Raw genomic sequence first — 20,788 nt, forward strand, 5'->3', positions numbered from 1 at the left:
GCCAAGTGTGCCAATTGGGGCACCACTTCCAACACCAGTTCCAGTGTTAATAGAATGGTTTATGTTTCCACAAATAGAGTTCTTGCCCATTTTCTTGGAATATACCTTCATGTCTGTAAACTATGTTCCCACCAAACAGAAGGTCTGGAAATCCTGCCGATTGCGCCAAGTGCGTCCATTGGCACAGCACTTCCAACACCAATTCCAGTGTTAATAGAATGGTTTATGTTTCCACAGATAGAGTTCTTGACCATTTTCTCAGATTATACCTTCATGTTTGTATACTAAGCCATGTACAAGTTCATGCCCATTGTCTGAGAGTATGCTTTCTCGTCTGTATACCAGGCTCCGGGATCTAAGAGGTTAGCCACAATGAATATTATAACACAGAAATCCTGCCAACTGTGCCAAGTGTGCCAATTGGGGCACCACTTCCAGTACAGTTCCAGTGTTAATAGAATGGTTCATGTTTCCACAGATAGAGTTCTTGCCCATTTTCTTGGAGTATACCTTCATGTCTGTATACTAAGTTCTGTATGGGTTCTCGTCCATTTTCTCAGAGTATGCCTTCACGTCTGTATACCAAGCTCCTGGATCTAAGAGGTTAGCCACAACGAATATTATAACGAAGTAATCCTGCTGACTAAGCCAAGTGTGCCAATTGGGGCACCACTTCCAACAACAGTTCCAGTCTTAATAGCACAGTTTATTTTTCCACAAATAACTGCCATGGGCTTTCACTCACGCTCAAATCTTACCAAACAACAACCTCTTTCCTTCTCTTTTATCTTTCTTTCATTCTATTCTCATTTTGCTTCACTTCTTTTCCACTCCATTCCTCTTTAGGCTTCTCCACTGGCTCCAAGCGAACCCCCAAGTGAAGAGGAGTGGCTCCTTTAATGCCTAATGAGTAATGGTGTATCAGCGATTCAGATCACATTAGCAACCTTTATTCATACAAATAATATGTTGTAACCAGAGGACAGAATAATACAAGTTTTTACCCATTTTCACAGAGTATGCCCTCACATCTGTATACTAAGCTCTGTATAAGTTCTTGCCCATTTTCATGGAGTATGCCCTCACATACTGCCCTGTATACTAAGCTTGTGAGCCCGGGAGGTTAGCCACTGTTATAACACATTCCCACCAAAGAGACGGTTGGGAAATCCTGCTGACTACGCTAAGTGTGCCCATCGGGACACCACTTCTAACAACAGCTCCAGTGTTAATGGAATGATTAATTTTTCCACAAATACCTGCCACAGGCTTTTCCTTGCACTCAGGTCTGTACAAATCAGCAAACGTTTTTCCATCTCTTTAATTTTTCATTTCTTCCTCCTTTTACTTCCTTTCTTTTCCACTCCATTCCTGTTCAGGCTTGTCCAATGACTCCAAAGAACCATCCAAGTGAAGAGGGGTGGCTGCTTTTATGATGGATTCAGGGTGCACTTCAGGAGGTGCAAATGCTCACTCAGGTACTTCTTCTGGGTTGGGCAGAACCTAGTCTAGATAGAGACACTTATTCTGAGCAGCTCCCCCTGGCAACACCCCTGGCATCCAGCAGGGTTGTGCTTTGAGACTATAATACACAGGTTACCCTACTGGTATGGACAGAACTAAGATGCTGCCACCTGGAAGCTTAGGGGAATGTGCAGCTCTGATAGCCATTCTCTCCTTGTCCATCCACTTTCATGTGAATGTGAAACCCACCAGCTGGTTCTATCTAGCTGTCCTTTACAATGTCCAGTTGCACCTCTAAGATGGAAACCCCTGGGTTTCTAATGCTTATTTTTGTATCAGTGTGCTTTCAGGACTCCTAGGGAATAGGTACACCATTCTTGTTATTCAACATCCACAACAAGACGTACCAGCTTTTCTTTTTTGTTTCACTTCAGGCCCTGGCTAAAGTAAGGAGGATCTCTGAAATTGCAGTCTTGTCCAAATTTACTCAAATGACGGAATTTGACTGCCATGTCGATTCACGTGAGCTCTTTAACCTGAATGTTTTTACTGAAATATTAATATACTGTCCATAAAAAGCAATTCAGACAGGACTAAAATTACAGAGATCCTCTGGTAAGAATTCCTTTACCTTACCTCCTAGTGTAAAATTAATTCTATCTGAATAAGACTTTAAGTGTTAATAGATTCATATGCATAAAATACAAAGAAAACTTCTACAAATATTTATTTGCATTTCTAGCTATGGCTCAACATAAAAATTCAGGGAATCCTTACACATAAAATATACAGTATGTAGGTTTGTCATTTTCTTAAATAATGGTTTCATAACTCTATCAAAGTTCTCATTCAGGCCTACAATGTTCTCTTCTTTTTCACTTGGCACTTGCTGCCAACCTCAGAGGAATTGCAGTACTTGTACGTGCCTCTTGGTATCTCCATTCCATTGCTACGATTTTGTTGGTAGAAACGTCCCCCATGCTCATCACTCACTGCACCACAGTTTAGAGGAAAGACATGGAAGTGAAGAAAGTAAATTTTCAAGGACATGCCATAGCCCGGCATGTGATAGGATGACAGCAATGTCAATGTCACTAACGTCCATATACTTCAGAGCTCTCTTCTGTCCCAGGAAATTTACACAAACCTATTTAAAAAAGAGTCCCACACACACTTTACCTTAACACTGGAATTACCAGAGCCTATGAAAAAACTTGTAGATCCATCCCACCTTAAATCGCTTCTTAAATCTGTTCGCACCTCTCCGCCAGCGTCTTTTGTCCTCTAAATGTCCTGATAAACTCAGGCTGCAAGCAGCCGGCTATTCCATCCCGCCACCGACTTAGAACGTGCACAAATTTCTCCCAGCTCATGCCTTGATTGATTTTCTGGGAGTGAAGTGGAGTTTTAGAGTGGAAATAATAGATCATTGTTTGGAACACACACATTTCATGTGTGTTCCGTTTCTACAGTAATATGTGTAAACACTGTTAAAACAGAAACGTTTTTCATATTCTAGCAGTAAATGACAAAATGTAGGCATAAACTATATAATGTATGAAGCTTGAAGTCCAAATATCAAAGAAACACTTTCACAAAAGGTACAAATATAACAGAACAAATGTGCTTTGATTCTAAAGTGTAACGGCAGAAAAAAAGTCGCCTTAGCAGGCCATACTGACACAAATTAACTACAACTTGCGTCGTGGCTTTAATATATCAGCTGCTGACTGGTAATAAGAAGATCACGAGTTTGATCCCTAACGACTACGTTTTAAAAAGTAAACTGCTCGTATTCTTACTACTTTGGAATAAAAACATACATTTGATTTCAGTCTGCAACAGCTGGTGTAATTTATGATACTTGTAAAGGTTAGCTTTGGTTTGTTTTTTTCACTTTTCATTCTCTCTGTCGCGTTCAGGATCCTTCCTTATGCTAATTTCTGACACTGCTGTTTTCACATAAAGATGCGCTATAGCTCTGCAGTGTATCACGATACATTTTTTTACCAATGCTAGCGAAATGAAGTGTCTGCATGCACTTTTTGTGGCATTACACATGTATTTTTTGAGCTTTCTTTGATATTTGGACTTCAGGCTTCATGCATTATATAGTTTATGCCTACATTTTGTCATTTACTACTAGAATATGAAAAAACGTTTCTGTTTTAACAATGTGTTGACACAGATTACTGTAGAAACGGAACAGACATGAAATGCTTGTGTTCCAAACAACGATCTATTATTTCCACTCTAAAACTCCACTTCACTCCCAGAAAATCAATCAAGGCATGAGCTGGGAGAAGTTTGTGCACGTTCTAAGTCGGTGGGTGATGGAATAGCCGGCTGCTTGCAGCTTGTCTTTATCAGCACATTTAGAAGACAAAAGACACTGGTGGAGAGCTGTGAACAGTTTTAAGAAGCGATTTAAGGTGGGACGGATCTATGAGATTTTTCGTAGGCTCTGGTTATTCTATTGTTAACCATGGTGATTGTCCTTGAGAAGTTGTCGTATCTGTGGTCCAATGAAAATCCCCTCCTTTACTTTTCACTCACTCAGACTTTATCATTAGTAGGAGAAGCCCTGTCTCCTCTCAGAAGATGTTCTCTGAATCTCAAAAACTAGATCAACTGTCATTGTTGTATTCATGTTTAGGGGGTCAAACCTAGGGGAAATTAGTTATTTTGGTCCAAGAAACATTTTCCTGTTGACTACTATGAAAATGGGCTTTCATTCAAAAAAGTGTTGCACTGGTATGTTAATATTTATTTATGTTAGAACATTAGAACAATCCTGATGAGAACAAGCCCAACAAAGCTCACCAGTCTTATCCACTTAACTCCAACAAAATAACATCAAGTCAAATTTTGAAGTCCCTACTGTCTACTTCATCGCTTGATCACTCATTCCATGTTTAAGTAATATCTGAAAGTTATGCTTTAACACTAGAATTACCAGAGCCTACGAAAAAACTCGGAAATCCGACCCACCTTAAATCGCTTCTTAAATCTGTTCGCACCTCTCCGCCAGCGTCTTTTGTCATCTAAATGTGCTGATAAAATCAGGCTGCAAGCAGCCGGCTATTCCATCCCGCCACCGACTTAGAACGTGCACAAACTTCTCCCAGCTCATGCCTTGATTGATTTTCTGGGAGTGAAGTGGAGTTTTAGAGTGGAAATAATAGATCGTTGTTTGGAACACACGCATTTCATGTCTGTTCAGTTTCTACAGTAATCTGTGTAAACACATTGTTAAAACAGAAATGTTGTTTATATTCTAGTAGTAGATGACAAAATGTAGGCAGGAACTATATAATGTATGAAGCCTGAAGTATCCAAGAAATACTTTCACAGAAGGTACAAATCTAACACAACAATTGCGTTTTTATTCAAAAATATAACTGGGAATCAAAAGGTTGCGAGTTCGATTCAGCACCACTCCGTTTTGAGAAGTAAGCAGCTCTTAGTCTTACTATTTTAGAATAAAAACATACATTTGATTTCAGTCCGTAACAGCCGGTGTAATTTATGATACTTGTAAAGGTTAGCTTTGTTTTTTTTTTAGTCAGTTTTATTATCTCAGCCGCATTCACGAGCCCAAACACACCCCACCCCTGCATCGGACACTGCTGTTTTCACATAGACGCGCTGTAACAGAGGTAAACGCAGCTCCCTTCTACTGTACATCGGAGCAAGACTGCACATACCATTGCTTGCATACTAAAGTGTCAGCAGGCGCTTTTCGTGGCATTACACACATTTTTGAGCATGCCCTCTGCACACTACTTTTGACTTTAGGCTTTAGGAAGTAAGTAAATAAATAAAGGTAAATCGCGTCATAAAATGATTTCATCAAAACGTCGAATGTTATTTATTTGGCATGGACATGTCTGCATGCACTTTTTGTGGCATTACACATGTATTTTTTGAGCATGATTCTATTGCGCCACGGAGGCAGTCATAAAAACTGGCTGTCAATGTCGCATGTTAAGGTGGCTTTTTGTTTCTGCAGTTATATTTTTGAATAAAAGCGCAATTGTTGTGTTAGATTTGTACCTTCTGTGAAAGTATTTCTTGGATACTTCAGGCTTCATACACTATATAGTTTCTGCCTACATTTTGTCACCTACTACTAGAATATAAACAACGTTTCTGTTTTAACAATGTTTTTACACAGATTACTGTAGAAACGGAACAGACATGAAATGCGTGTGTTCCAAAAAACGATCTATTATTTCCACTCCAAAACTCCACTTCACTCCCAGAAAATCAATCAAGGCATGAGCTGGGAGAAGTTTCTGCATGTTCTAAGTCGGTGGGGTGATGGAATAGCCGGCTGCTTGCAGCCTGATTTTTATCAGCACATTTAGATGACAAAAGACGCTGGCGGAGAGGTGAGAATGATTTTAAGAAGCGATTTAAGGTGGGACGGATAAGGTGGGAGTTTTTTCGTAGGCTCTGGTAATTCTAGTGTTAAAGAGAGTGAACTTTGCATTAGAAATGGATGACAATGATGGCCAACAATCGGCAATATGCTGCATATGTATTAAGAAACAGCTTGAGGTGAGAGGCATCAGAGGTCTATGGGTGATTTGCATTGCGTGCGTGAGAGGCTAATCATTTGATTACAAGAAAATACAAGAAACAGATAACATTATTAGAACAGTATTTCCTTGCTTAAGAATTAAATCATAAATTTTTGGTGTGCAGTGCCAGGACCTTTGATATTCATTTTTTTTTTCTTGTTCTACTGTTTTATCAGTCCATCATTATTTTATACAACATCTTGCAGAGCTAGTGTTTTACAAAGCACACAGGAATACAGCAAAAAGAAAGAAACAATAATAAAGTATTCCTAATTTACATAACAGCAAGCAAAAGACATGCATGTCTGTAAAAATGTAGAAAAGAAGGCCAAATCCAATACCTGAGTGTATACATTTTTCTGTGTTTCCATTATGAATTGGTGTTATTTCTGTCAACTTGTGTCTCTGGTTCAAGATAAATGCTGAACATTTTTAAAATAAAATCTTAATTTTGATCATATTTGAGCTTTGTACTAAGAAAATAAGAATGCCAACTTTTGCCCAGCATTTAATTACCCTTCAGAAACAAATTATAATTGAGAAAGTGACATACAGTGGATTTAGAGAGCATTCTGACCGTACACTTTCTGCACACATTATTGGGTTGTAGAATTCTTTTCAAATGGAGAAATCTGCCACTTTGACCCATTAATCTACACTCAATATTATTTGATGGCAAGATTATGAAAATATCAATCTTTCAATCATATAGTGCCTTTCATATCTATCTATCTATCTATCTATCTATCTATCTATCTATCTATCTATCTATCTATCTATCTATCACATAGCGTCTTTCATCATACATTCATCTATCTATCTATTTATTGTATAGTGCTGGGGTCTTAAACTCCGATCCTGGAGGGCTGCAGTGGCTGCAGATTTTCATTCTAACTCTCTTCTTAATTAGTGACCATTTTTTGCTGCTAATTAACTTTTTTTTGCCTTTATTTTAGTCCACCTGACTCAGGCCACTTAGTTGTTTCTTTTTCCTTAATTAGCAGCCAAACAATAATTAGACACAAAACAAGCTGCTACATGACCAGCTTACCTGTGCCCATCACACAATATCTGAAAATAAAGAAAAGGTGAAGGTCTCAATAAGGTTGATCTCTCAGGTTACCAAAACATTTTGACAATGTTCTTTGAGAAAAACAGAAAATCAAACGTTTTGTCTACTGTGGCAGAATGAGAGCAGCAACAAGCTGTGGAATTAAATATCGGGTTTAATTAACGGCAAGAACTGGCTACTCATTAAGAAACTGGTTGGAGTTTGAAGCCCCAGTTTAGCTGGTCATCTGTCAGCTCACATTTCTGTTTGGCTTTAATTTAATGAAGAAAAGAATCAAATCAGTGGACTCAATCTTTGAAAATGTGGCTATTAAAATGAAGGGAAAAGAAGTTAATTAGTAGTGAAAACTGATCACTGATTAGGAAAAGGGTTAGAATGAAAACCTGTAGCCACTGCGGCCCACAAGGCCTGGAGTTTGACACCCTTGATATAATGCCTTTCATATCTATCTATCTATCTATCTATCTATCTATCTATCTATCTATCTATCATGTGCCTAACACGCAAGTCTTCCTCCTTCAATTGCATCACCAAAGCCAAAATGACCAATCACAGCTAAGCTAAACTGACCAATCAGATTGTTCTGAGGCAATGGTCACAAATGTACACCTTTGTGTTATACGGAAGATATAATGGAAAGTTGCCTCACTCACTCACTCACTATTTCCCATTTAGTTAAAAAGCTCCAATTTGGCAGGCTAATATATCCAGGTCAGTAAGTATCTGTGAAAAAAAAGACATTTTGATATATCAAATAGAAAACCTAAGTACCCCCAAAATCTCAGAAATGTTTTGATGGATTTAATTGATTGATTTGTTGATGATCGACATTATAGAAAAAAGAAAGTTAGCAAACGTGTGTTTTTTAATTTGTTGATAAAGTTTTTCTTTGTCGATATTTGTTCATTTTTTCTAATTCACGTGCTCTCGTGCACTGAGAACATGTTTTATGCAACCAAAGGACAGAGCAGAAACGATTGACAGGCTACACCACTAACCAATAAGGTGGATGGATGACTAAAATGGAGGGAGGTGTCCTGGACAGGATAAAAGAGATGTAATCACGTTGTGAAATGGAAAGAGAAATTTCGGCAAAGCTCATTGAAGAAGGAGAGCTCAATGGTTACCCAACTGTACTTTTGCTGTTGATGGCAGCCATGCTTAGATGCGTACCAGCTCTCATCTTGGTTTTCTGTTCCGCCCCAGTTGCTCTCCGTCACCATGTCATGCTGTTGGAAACCATAAGGGGGGGACTGACGCCTCCCACTCCTTTGCACTACAATTGCGGCACTTAAATCTCACAGTACCCCAACGATAGTTGTAGATAGTGGTGCTTGAATTTCGAAAGGGGAAACCATTTGTGTCACAGAGAATGAAGGTGCTTCCTCGTTCTTCACTTTAATTCATCAGAGGGTTCCGGCACTTACGCATATCCAGTTCAGGTTGTGCTTTCCATGTATTTTCACATCTGTGGACTTCTTTAAGGGGGCTACATAGAGCTAATGAAAAACATGAAAAGAAATGCTGAGCTTGAATGAACTGGTTACACAAATGAAAATAGATAGACAGACAGATAGATAGATAGATAGATAGATAGAAAGATAGATAGATAGAATGGCACTATATGATAGATAGATAGATAGATAGATAGATAGATAGATAGATAGATAGATAGATAGATAGATAGATAGATACTTTATTAATCCCAAGGTGAAATTCACAAAATCAGAAACATCTAATAGTCATAATAATATCCAATCATCCCTTACGATTCATGGGGGTCAGGAACACAAGACCATCACAAATACAAAAATCTGCGAATACCTTTTGGGCCGATGATTTCTATATATTCTGAGTTTACTGCAAAACGTTGAAAGAAACATAAGATGGACAATCGCTGCATACACAAATCACATGTGTGAGGCTGGCACCCGAGACAAAGATGAGTGGCATCCGCTCGACAAAGCAGTTCTTTACTTAACTGTCATTTTTTTACTAAAGTTAAAATTATTATAGAAAATTTGTGTATATTTATGGTAGTAAATGGCAAAAAGGATTAATATTAAAGGTGCAAAAGAAATCCCACAAAACAAATGATCAACACTCACGACACAGTCCAGCTTCACAGCTGCCGATGATGGTGGCTTAGTTAATGAAATGAAATCCCCTGTGAACAGAGGTTTGAAAAGTTTTATCCTACTGTGATGCCGATGTACGTGAAGATTTATAGAAGTCAAGAGTGCGCCCCAGACAAAGACGATTTCCAATCCAATCTATTACTGATGATGCCAAACCTCCTTTCCACTGGGCGACCGCGTGATTTATAGGTGGGAGACTGGAAAGGGCGGAGTCAGCTGCCCTCACTGGGCGTCTTCTCAGCACAATGGAGGGAATGGGAGAGGACACGGTGCCCCCTCTCACCCCGGAGTGGTATTATGTACCTCAAACAAGGTTATCCACCGATGCGCATGCATGACACCGGGCAGCACCGAGTACTTCTGCTAGTAAATAATTAAAGTAAAAACTAAATAAGAAATGAAAATCTCAGTGGAAATCTATGATAATACTACTATAATAATAAAGCCTGACCTTTAGTTTTGGTAGAAATTCTCAAGGCCGGATGTTTAAACTCGCATCCAAAGGTCACGGTGGACGTGGGTGGCTGAATGAGAAGATATGTAGGAAAAATAAACATTTGAGGAAAGGATTTCATGGCTTTTCAATTGGCAATGCCCCACAATTCTTACATTTTTCAATTCAACGCATAAAATGACCAACCTTGTTAATTGCTTATTTTTAAATTTTGATGAAATATTTATTTGCCGTCACGGTGGATGCATTCAAGGTGGAAGTGGGATTACATCAGGGATCGGCTCTGAGCCCTTTCTTATTTGCAGTGGTGATGGACAGGTTGACAGACGAGATTAGACAGGAGTCCCCGTGGACTGTGATGTTTGCTGATGACATTGTGATGTGTAGCGATAGTAGGGAGCAGGTTGATGAGAACCTGGAGAAGTGGAGATATGAGAGGAGAGAAGAAAAACGATGGTCAGTAGGACCACCAAGACAGAATACATGTGTGTAAATGAGAGGGAGGTCAGTGGATGGTGAGGATGAGGGAGTAGAGTTGGTGAAGGTGGATGAGTTTAAATACTTGGGATCAACAGTACAGAGTAACGGGGATTGTGGAAGAGAAGTAAAGAAGAGAGTGAAGGCAGAATGGAGTGAGTGGAGAAGAGTGTCAGGAGTGATTTGTGACAGAAGGGTATCAGCAAGAGTGACAGGGAAGGTCTACAGGACGGTAGTGAGACCAGCTATGTTATATGTGCTGGAGACGGTGGCACAAGAGACAGAGCTGGAGGTGGCAGAGTTAAAGATGCTAAGATTTGCATTGGGTGTGACGAGGATGGACAGGATTAGGAATGAGGACATTAGAGGGTCAGCTCAGGTTGGACGGTTGGGAGACAAAGTCAGAGAGGCGAGATTGTGTTGGTTTGGACATGTGCAGAGGAGAGATGAGGGGGATATTGGGAGAAGGGTGCTAAGGATAGAGCTGCCAGGGAAGAGGAGAAGAGGAAGGCCTAAGAGAAGGTTTATGGATGTGGTGAGAGGGGACATGAAGGTGATGGGTGTAACAGAGCAAGATGTCCAGGACTGGAAGATATGGAGGAAGATGATCCGCTGTGGTGACCCCTAACGGGAGCAGCCGAAAGAAGAAGAAGAAGATAATCCATTATCGTGGTCTTGGTTTGTGATGGGGACAGAGGCAGGGACCTAGGGTGGGCTGAGTTATTTACTAAAAAGAATTTCATTCTAAACAATCTTAATGAGAGTACCTGTAATTTTTAATAATAATGACGACTTTCCAAAAATCAAATCTTATGTTTTATTTCTTTTTATGCCACTTTTCTCCGAAAGAACTCACAGTGACTTTTGGGTTTCTACTCAACCTGCCAATTTTTTTTAGATATTCTCAAAGGATTGCAGCCCCCATATTAAGTCTTCACACTCTTGAAAGCTTCCATGTCTTATTGGTGTTCAGCGTTGAATCCCAGGGCATTTCATTTGTCTTTTTGAAACAAGACTCCGATTTTTAAATATTTCTTAAATTACACACACCTCATTAAATGACACACGTGGCTGTAAGTAGTGTAAGTGCCAGGATGGATGGGTGGGCATCCCGACCAAGAGGGAAGGAGGTTCCTTATCCAAATAGGAGGCCCCCGTTGGAAGGACTGTCTCTGGGGGTTATTTAATCCTTAATAACACTAGGTGGCAGCTTCCCTGGGTTGGAGCTCCCATTTCTGCTCCCGCGGTGCACCTTGGGAGATGTAGTCTTGGTGGGCCTCCCGATCGGGGTGTGTGGGTTCTGCCCAGCTGTAAGAAAAGTGCACATCTGGAAGGAGGTTCCACCTGACCCTGAAAGTGCTTCCAGGCTGTTGTTATTTGAAACTGGAAGTATTCCCAGGTCCGGGAATAAAAAGGAGCCACCGGGCCTCATACAATACAATACAATACAACTTATTTTTTGTATAGCCCAAAATCACACAAGAAGTGCCACAGGTACAGCTTCAATAACAGGCCTCCAGCCTTGACTCTCTAAGAAGAAAAGAAAAAAGTCCCAGTTGGGAAAAAATGGAAAAAACCTTGGGAAAGGCAGACCCCTTTCCAGGTAGGTTGGGCATGCAGTGGGTGTCAAAAAGAAGAGGGTCAATACAATACAATACACACAACAGAACAAATACTCAATACAGTATAAAAATTTTAGAAGTACGGAGTAGAATTTAACAGTAGATGATATCCCATAATATGATTTGAATTTGTTTACAGTCCTGGAGACCTCATCCATCAAGCTGCCTCCACCATTTGGCCATTCCACAGCTGAAATAGCGCTAATCCGATAAAAGGACCCCTCTTTCCCACAATTCCTGCGATCCTCCATCAGGGATGGCAAAACAACTTGGCAGGTGGGCCGTGGCACCAAGTGCCACATTTGAGTACCGAGAAGAGAAACAGAATAGGTGAGCAGAGTCGGGAGGTGGTGGACAAACGTTAATGGAGGAGATATTATGGTGAAAGGAGGATAGGAGGATTTGTAGGATTAAATGAAATTTAATGGATGCGTTTATTGCAGCCTTGACTGTGTGACTGCATTTGTGCTCTGGGTCTGAGGAGCTGCAGCGCCCTCTAGTGTCCACAGTAGACTGTGACTTCGGAAGAAATTGCTTGGCCGCTTTACTAATAGTTTCATACAAACTTCTGCTGGTTCCCTTAAATTCTCTTATTTAAAGGTTACATTTCTACTACACTCTTCATATTTTAAATAATTATGCATATTTAAATAATAATGCAGCCCCACTGCTTTCCATTTCTCATAATGTATTACAATGTATAAAAACTTGCGAATGAATTACTGAGGCGAAACGATGGTTTAAATAAATGGTCTTTTCACATTAAATTTTAAATCCAAGCATAAGAAACACCCGCGTATTTTGGCATTCATTATTGGTGTATTAATTTCTCTACCGTTTTCTTTTTATGGTTTAACACGCATTGCTGCCGATTTCATCATTTATTCAAATTAAATGGTAGAATTCCCAGCTCCGTCTACTTTCTAACTTAATGTTTAAAGTCGTTACGCACACCAGAATGCCACAAAACTATTTTGGGTCCAAAACTCCTAAAAAATTAGGAAGCGCGTCCATAATTTTTTGATGTATTGTTGCTCGATTATGTTTGCCGATTCTGTGAATCGTTTTGGATAAACGAGTCTGTCAAGCAAATTAATGTAAATGTGAATGGATAAGTTGTAAAGAGCGTGACATGATGATCCAGTGCTTAACATTCTTCTCCCAGAGAAGCTGCACTCACATTCTGGTCTGGTCAGCTTCTTTGTGGGCTTTTCAGTGAATTCAGTGCACATTCAGGCCCCCTTCACTTTATGCCCACTTTATTGTGTTGTGGATTTTACATTAAGTTGATAAATTTGCCATTTTAAACTATCAATTTGCATTTAAAGTGAAAATGTGTTTTCAGAAAGGTTTGCAAATTCATTAAAAATCTAAAAGTGAAATCTCTCAGTCCTTGTATGAGGACGAGTAACAAATGTAGGAGAAGTGACAAGATATACAATTCTATAAATAAATAAATCTTTATATATAATACGCTACCGTGGCTCTCTGTTTGTCTGTCCAGGATTTTAAATCACCTGTAGCTCGCAAACCGTTTGACTAATAAACCTGAAATTTGGTACAAGTACACTACGTCACGTCTACTATCTGCTTTCGGGGTGATGATTGACCTCCAAGGTTATTCCTCTTTTTATTTTATTTTATTGTAGAATGAACTCTCAGCAGCGGCCAGCAGGGCGGCGGTGTGGCACATGCGTATGGGCGCCATTCTCAGCCCTACCACCTTCGCCGTCACTTTCCCTACCTCTTCATATCTTAAATCATTCTTGAGGCAGATTGAACACTTAAGTGAAAAATTAAGAAAAACGTACTTACTTAACTTAATCAGTCTTAATGTGAAAAGATGCCGACGGAAGGGAAAAAGCGGGACACTAGGGTGGAGAAAAGAAGAGCCGCTCAGGAAGCAGCAAGCGCGTCAACCTCTGAGCAAACGAATGATAAACGTACAGAGATAAAGGAGGAAAACTATGGACGCTCAAGTCAAGTGGATTCACTGCACATTATCGTTATAGCAGTCCGCCGTTACTAGTCTTTATGTATAATACGCTACTGTGGCTGTCCGTTTGTCAAATCACCTGTAGCTTGCAAACCGTTTTTACCTGAAAATTGTTACAAATGAGACGTCTACTATCCGCTTTCGGTGGATGATTGACCTCCAAGGATATTTCTCTTTTTATTTTTATTTTATTTCTATGTAGAATCAACGCACGGCAGTGGCCAGCAGGGTGGCGCATGCGTATAGGCACCGTTCTCATCCCTACCACCTTCACCGTCACTTCCCTCTACCTCTTCATATCTTAAATCATTCTTGAGGCAGATTGAAGACTTAAGTGCCAGCTTAGGCGAAAAATTAAGAAAAACGTACTAAGTAATTGCAACACAAACACTGGCTTAATCAGTTATAACGTGAAACGATGCCGATGAAAGAAGAGAAGGAGCGGGCCGCTAGGGTGAAATAAAGAAGAGCTGCTCAAGAAACAGCAAGAGCATCAACCTCTGAGCAAACGAATGATAAACGTACAGAGAAAAAGGATGGAAACTATAAATCAAGTGTATTCACTGCACGTTATCGTTATAGCAGTGCGCCGTTACTGGAAAATAATAATAGGTAAGTGAAAAGATAGTAATAACTTGAAATAGATCATTATAAATAAACTAGCTGTGCATGCCCGTGCTGTAAAAAGCCCTGGCCCCTAGAAACTATTGAAATCGTCAGAAAAAAAAAAATTGAGATGCAGAGTCTGCGGTTTCGTTTTGCCGATGTGCTCGCCCCTCCTAGTCTATCAATGGCTAAGCGAGTTCCTCTCTCCTCGGAGGTTTCATTTTGCCGATGTGCTCACCTCGCTTGCCTATCAGCGGCTACGTGAGTTTGTCTTTCGTCTGCCGTTTCACTTTGGCGATGGGGTTGCTTTCTTTCTGCTTCATGTTGTAGCCTCGCACTTCTTTCTTCTTCCGACTCGTTAACTTGGGTCCGCCTTGCTGGCTCATTGAGCTCATTGCTGTAGCCTTGCACTTCTGGGCTGGACAGACAGACGCACACAAACACAGTTTCATGCATAGACATTTATGTATAAGATAAATAAATAACAACAACCAATAATAAAATATTAACAGTAATGACAAATGTAACAAATGTACCGCATATAAATTCACTACTAAAGGCAAATCTGAAAATAGGGGGTGCCAGAGTTCTGAGGGATACAAGAAGCTGTTATTACGGAACCTTCCGGAACTGATTCAGTACCCTTAACCAGATGGGAGTAGCACCATGGGAAGGGTGGGAGCGGCGATCTGCCACAATGCTACAGACTTCACGGATCCAATGCTTTACCAAAGATGTCTTCGGTGGAGGGCAGAGAGGACCCAATGAACTTTTGTATTCGTACTTTCTGGTTCTTGCAATAGTTTTTAATAATACCGTTTTAACCCTTGTACCACGCGTCCTCGTGTAAGACGCGCACACTAATTTTTAAAAAGAAAATTGCAAAAATCGTTTTGCCCCGTGTACGCCACATGTTGTGATTGTATAGGAAGCATTTAGAGAGAGAGAGAGAGAGAGAGAGAGAGAGAGAGAGAGCGCGAGAGCATGAGCAAAAAAGAGAGAGCATGAGGTGGCGAGCGAGAGAGAGACAGAGAGCATGAGCAAGCGAGAGAGAGAGAGAGAGCAAGCGAGCGAGAGAGAGAGAGAGCAAGCGAGCGAAAGAGAGAGAGCAAGCGAGCGAAAGAGAGAGAGAGAGCAAGCGAGCGAGAGAGAGCGCGAGAGAGCAAGCGAGCGAGAGAGAGCGCGAGAGCATGAGCAAAAGAGAGAGAGAGAGAGCATGAGCATGCAAGCAAGCGAGAGAGAGAGTGCAAGTGAGTGAGCCCAAGAAGAAGTAAACATTACAGAATTACATTTCCTCGTGTATGACGCGCACCTGATTTTCTAATGCTAATTTTTGGGAAAAATGTGCGTGTGGTACATGCATAAATAAGGTATTAATAATAATTATAATAATAATAATAATAGTAATACTTTAGTTGTCCCAAGAAGGAAATTTACTTTTTTTTTTATTTAATTGAATTTATTAAAATCAAATAACATCCCATACACATAACTCACGTTTTACAAAAAGAAAAAGAAATCAAAAACAAGGTTCAAAACAAATCAACTCACACTCCCGAGAAATAGAGCTGGGCCAGCAGAGTAAAAATTTATGCTGGTAAAGACAAATGAATAGATATAATAATAAATGAATAAAGATAAACGGAGTAAAAGAGGGAAGATAACCTGCTTCCTCAATTTAAATGCTTATTCTAAAATGTTATTGATCAGATCCTACCAGCTTTTGAAAAAGTTTTGCACAGATCCTCTAAGTGAGAATTTGAGTTTTTCCAGTTTCAAATAGTAGATAACATCAGTTACCTGCTGACTTAGAGTAGGTGAATTAGGATCCTTCCAGTTTAGCGAGACAAGTCTCCATGCCAATAGTGAAGTAAAAGCAATTCCAGTTTGTTTGTCCTTCTCCACTTTAAGCCCCTCGGTGAGCCCACCAAGCACAGCTGTTAGGCGATTAGGAGGGATTGGGACCCCAAGGCTCTCTGATAGACATTTAAAGATTTTGGTCCAGAATGGTGTTAATGTGGTGCACTTCCAGAACATGTGGCCTAGTGAGGCTGGAGCTCGATTGCAACGTTCGCAGGTTGGATATTGCCCTGGAAACATTTTAGACAATTTTAAGCGAGAGAGTTGCACTCGATATATAATTTTAAGTTAAATAATTGTATGCTTTGCGCATATGGAGCTCGAGTGAATTCTGTACATGGCTGCTTGCCACTCCTGTTCTGAGATGTTGAGTGAGAGATCCTTTTCCCACTGTACTCTTGAATCTTTGACAGGGAAGGACTGTAAAATAGTTTCATATATTGCAGAAATGCTGCCTGAGTCCTGGAGACTGAGCAATATTTTTTCCGGCATAGAGGTAGGTGGGAAGTGAGGAAAATTGGGCAGGTTCTGTTTAACAAGGTTTCGAATTTGAAGGTAGTGAAAGAAATGTGTTGCTGGTAAGTTCCATTTGGAGTGTAATTGTTGTGTAGGATGCAAACACGTTGTCTATGTACAGATCTCTAAGTGATTTAATCCTGAAATGTTTTCCAGGCATTAAAAACTGCGAAATTTACCTTTTTAATAGAAGTTCAAGAAATGTTGTAACAAACATCAACAACACCCCCTGAAACACACATGTAAAAATTACAAATGAGAGAAATTTTGACTTGGCTTAAAATAAGTGGGCAGTGCCAGTCCCTGTGAGGCATCATTTAGGTACGAAGGCACCGCGGTAGTGTTTCTTGACACTCACCGAGGAGAGGTTCACGTCCATATGCATGTTCAACTTTTCTTTCAGAACCGAATCAATTTCCTTTGCTTATTTGCCATTAGTTCATTTCCACAAATCAAGAAATATCCAGTCCTCCATCAGTCTTTTTCACCAATTGACCCTGAAAAGTACAAGAACATCCCAGCAAATGTTATAGAAGAAGGAGATGCAATGATCCCAAAAGATTTGTCATCATTTCTTATGCCATTATTGTAAAATCAATATGAAAAAAAAAAAAAAATAACAAGTGGTACAAAAGCTCGTTGAAAATCATTCACTGTACTGGCAAAGTTGAATTAACCAATGCGTTCATTTGAATTCTTTTTCATTTATTCACCAGCATTCCATCAATGAAGCCATGAGGAGTTCAACATTAACCCGGATGAGTGGACCTGGCAGTGGAGGAGAGAACGGCAGGATAGTCACCCACGATTTTCCCAAGTCCATGCAGACACTGCCCTGCATGAGCCACGCTGCTGGGATTGGCCTGAGTGCAACTGGAATGTGACATTACAAATAAAGCTGGGTTAACAGCGTCCAGAAAAATCAACTGCCAAAAGGACTATGGACTTAGGATAATTAAAGTACTAAGAACTTAAACAAAAAAAAAATTACTTTTCTACAAAAAAGAAAAAAAAAAGTTTGACTTTGTTTTGAAAACTATCTTGCGCTGCAATAACGATGACATACTGCTCTCTTTATGTGCCCAGTTCCGATATGCCACATAAAGGACCAGTCTGAGAGCTAGGGCTGTGCCAGTAATATAGACCTGTTTACTTAAAGTCAGTGTGCAATATTTATTTGTTTGTTGTTTTTTTTTCTTTTGTTTGTTTTGTTTCGTTTTTCTTTTATCAGTGCTCAATGGCATTGTCTGCCTTATTCAATATACTTTTATGTTTTCTTTGCATCGGAGAAAAGGATTGGTATGCTATGAATATATACAATTTTCTCTTGTCATCCACTAAAGTATTCTTTCTGTATCTGCTCTCACTTGGTTTGCATTATTCCCTTAGATACATCAACAAAGAAAAAGAGCCCGGGAAATACAAAAAAAAAAAAAAAAGAACCAGGATGGCATCTTGATAGGGGGTGCAGGGTGTAAATTTGGCAGAGAGCCCCGTACTGTCGTGACGTAGGAGTCCGAAAGTACATAAGACTTCCAAAAACACTTGCCCACTAGAGTGGGAAACTCACACACCCATCTAGTAACAACGACAGACACAGAGCTTTATCAAAATAAGAATAAATATATAAAAATGTTATATCAAAGAGTGAGGCGCCATTGAGCACAGTCGAGTGTTCTCACGACCCAATCTTGCCCTTTTTAATGCCCAGACAATTGGCAGGTCTACCCAACAGTCATAGCTTGTGGAGTTAATTTCCCCCTTGGAGATTTGTTAACTGGCGTGGAGTACCCCTTGAAGAATTGCCTCCAACAATCAAAGCATCGGAGTCCCCCACCTTGGAAAATCGACAGTCATAGCAGACCAATGCCGATTGCTTAAACTGCCCGTGGTGACCCACCACGAGTGACCCTTTCCCATTGAATGACGGCTGAGTCACGACCCTGCGAGACCCAAAAAGCTGCGACCCTTGACCCATAATTTAAGAACCGATGCCGTAGACAATAAGAAAAATCTCCATTATGACTGGTTCTTTATTCATTTTTATTCGCTTTCCTGAGGAATTTCGAGAACTTCCTTGTGACTTTTCTGAGGTTGACACAAATATTTATTCACTGTATCTTAATTCTTGATAAAAATGAAATATTTTAACGTATTATCACAGCACCATTTTGAATATCGACAGACAATACCGTGATGGTGAGTTTCGCATCGACCATAACATCCCAGAGTTCTCCAGGAGCTCATTCATGTGACGTCATTAACGTAACCAAATATAAGGTCATTTATGTGCCGTTTCGGTATCCGAGTTTAAGCGCGCTTCTCGGTATTCTCATTCTTGGTTTTCTAATTTTTTTTTTTTGCCTTACAATTCTGATTCTTGTCTCACGTGTTTCAGCTGGGTGAAAGATTGCTTTGTCTCTTTGGTTTTGACTCTGGCATGCTGTTTTGGTTCTTATTTCAGCTTCCAATCCCTAAATAAGAAGTCATTCCGCTTTGGCAAACACAGTCCCAAAAATCGAGGTCCAAACACAGGGCAGGTCAAAAAATAAATAAATAGTAAAAATCAAAAAGTACAGTAGAAACACAGAAACTCATCAAAACTCCCAAGCACGTTCAAAATGAACCACCAGTGACTGTGGGAGATGCTTCGTTATTTATAGGCCAGATAGTCAGTTTCTGGCGGTGATTGACAGGTGGCCCCGCCTCTCAGGGAACCACCCACAAATCACATGGGACATAACAAAGGCATTGGCACATAGACAAACAGAAGAACAAAGAAAAACACAAGCAATGCTAATGTAAACAAAAGAATCAGAAATGGACAAAAGGGACATGAAATGAAGTTCTGAACGCCAGCCAGAGAAGGAACCCTGGCTGAATCGTTACAGGTACAGCCTCAAAGTCTCTTTAGAGAGTCAGGCAGAATAACGGCAGATCAAATCCTCCTTAGAATTATGCTTGGATATTCGAATAGCTGTTGTACATCAGCTGCAGCTGGCATGTTCACTGGTTTGAACCAGTATTAAGGTAGCTGAGGTGAACTTGCAGGAGCCCCTAATTTGCATAATTAGATTTCCTTTAGTGAACTCGCATAATGAGACCTTGCAAATTCCAAAGGCAGTGAAGGAATAGTAAGATTCTTTATTGCATTGATCGGATATACACTAATTAACAAAAAGAAACCCTTATAAATGTCTTCATTTGGTACCTCATTTCACATCCTGCTGTAAATCATCTCTTAGGCATCAACCCTCGGGTAACAAATTAACCCTTTAAACTCTGCTTAACTTTTTTCTGTTTTCTTCTATTTTGGTTTAACTGGCCATAACATCATCATCCTTCATTTAATGTTCATTAGAACATTAGAACAATCTGGACGAGCGCAGGCCACTCAGCCCAACAGGGCTCGCCAGTCCTGTCCACTTAATTCTTCTAAAATAACATTTGAAAGCCCCTAAAGTTTTACTGTCTACCACACTATTCCAGGTGTCCGTGCTTCTCTGTGTAAAGAAAAACTTCCTAATGTTTGTGTGAAATTTTCCCTTCACAAGTTTCCAACGGTGTTCTTGATGAGCTAATTTTAAAGTCACCATCTCGATCCACTGGACAAATTCTGTTCATAATTTTTAACAGTTCATTCAGGTCTCCTCTTACTGTAAAGGCTCAGCTCTTTTAATCTTTCCTCATAACTCATCCCCTGTAGTCCTGAAATCAGCCGAGTTGCTCTTCTCTGGACTTTCTCTAGTGCTGTTATGTCCTTTTTGTAGACCTAAGCTGCACCCAGTACTCCAGATGAGGCCTCGCCAGTGTGTTATAAAGCGTGAGCAGAACCTCCTGTGACTTGTACAAGTTGGCAGCGTTCATGATGAACTCATTTTAAAGTCACCATCTCGATCCACTGCACTAATTCCTTTCATAATTTTAAACACTTCAGTCAGGTCTCCTCTTCATCTCCTTTTACTTAAACTATAAAAGCTTTCATTTTTCCTTATAA

At 40.0% G+C, this 20,788-nt stretch overlaps 1 protein-coding gene across 4 annotated transcripts in view; it reads left to right on the forward strand.

Moving 5' to 3' along the window:
* Positions 1-18,147, forward strand: part of gria1a (glutamate receptor, ionotropic, AMPA 1a) — a 396,095-nt gene extending 377,948 nt beyond the window's left edge. For 2 of the 4 annotated variants that reach the window (XM_039775539.1, XM_039775538.1), the window contains exon 16: positions 17,508-18,147. In XM_039775539.1, the coding sequence (XP_039631473.1) occupies positions 17,508-17,675 (168 nt within the window). In that variant the 3' untranslated portion in view covers positions 17,676-18,147. The remainder of the gene's footprint in view (positions 1-17,507) is intronic. The other 2 variants (XM_039775541.1, XM_039775540.1) reach the window with 1 other exon arrangement.
* The last annotated feature ends 2,641 nt before the right edge of the window (positions 18,148-20,788 follow it).

This window comes from Polypterus senegalus, chromosome 13 (genome assembly GCF_016835505.1).
Source record: "Polypterus senegalus isolate Bchr_013 chromosome 13, ASM1683550v1, whole genome shotgun sequence".
Classification (NCBI taxonomy): Eukaryota; Metazoa; Chordata; class Cladistia; order Polypteriformes; family Polypteridae; genus Polypterus; species Polypterus senegalus.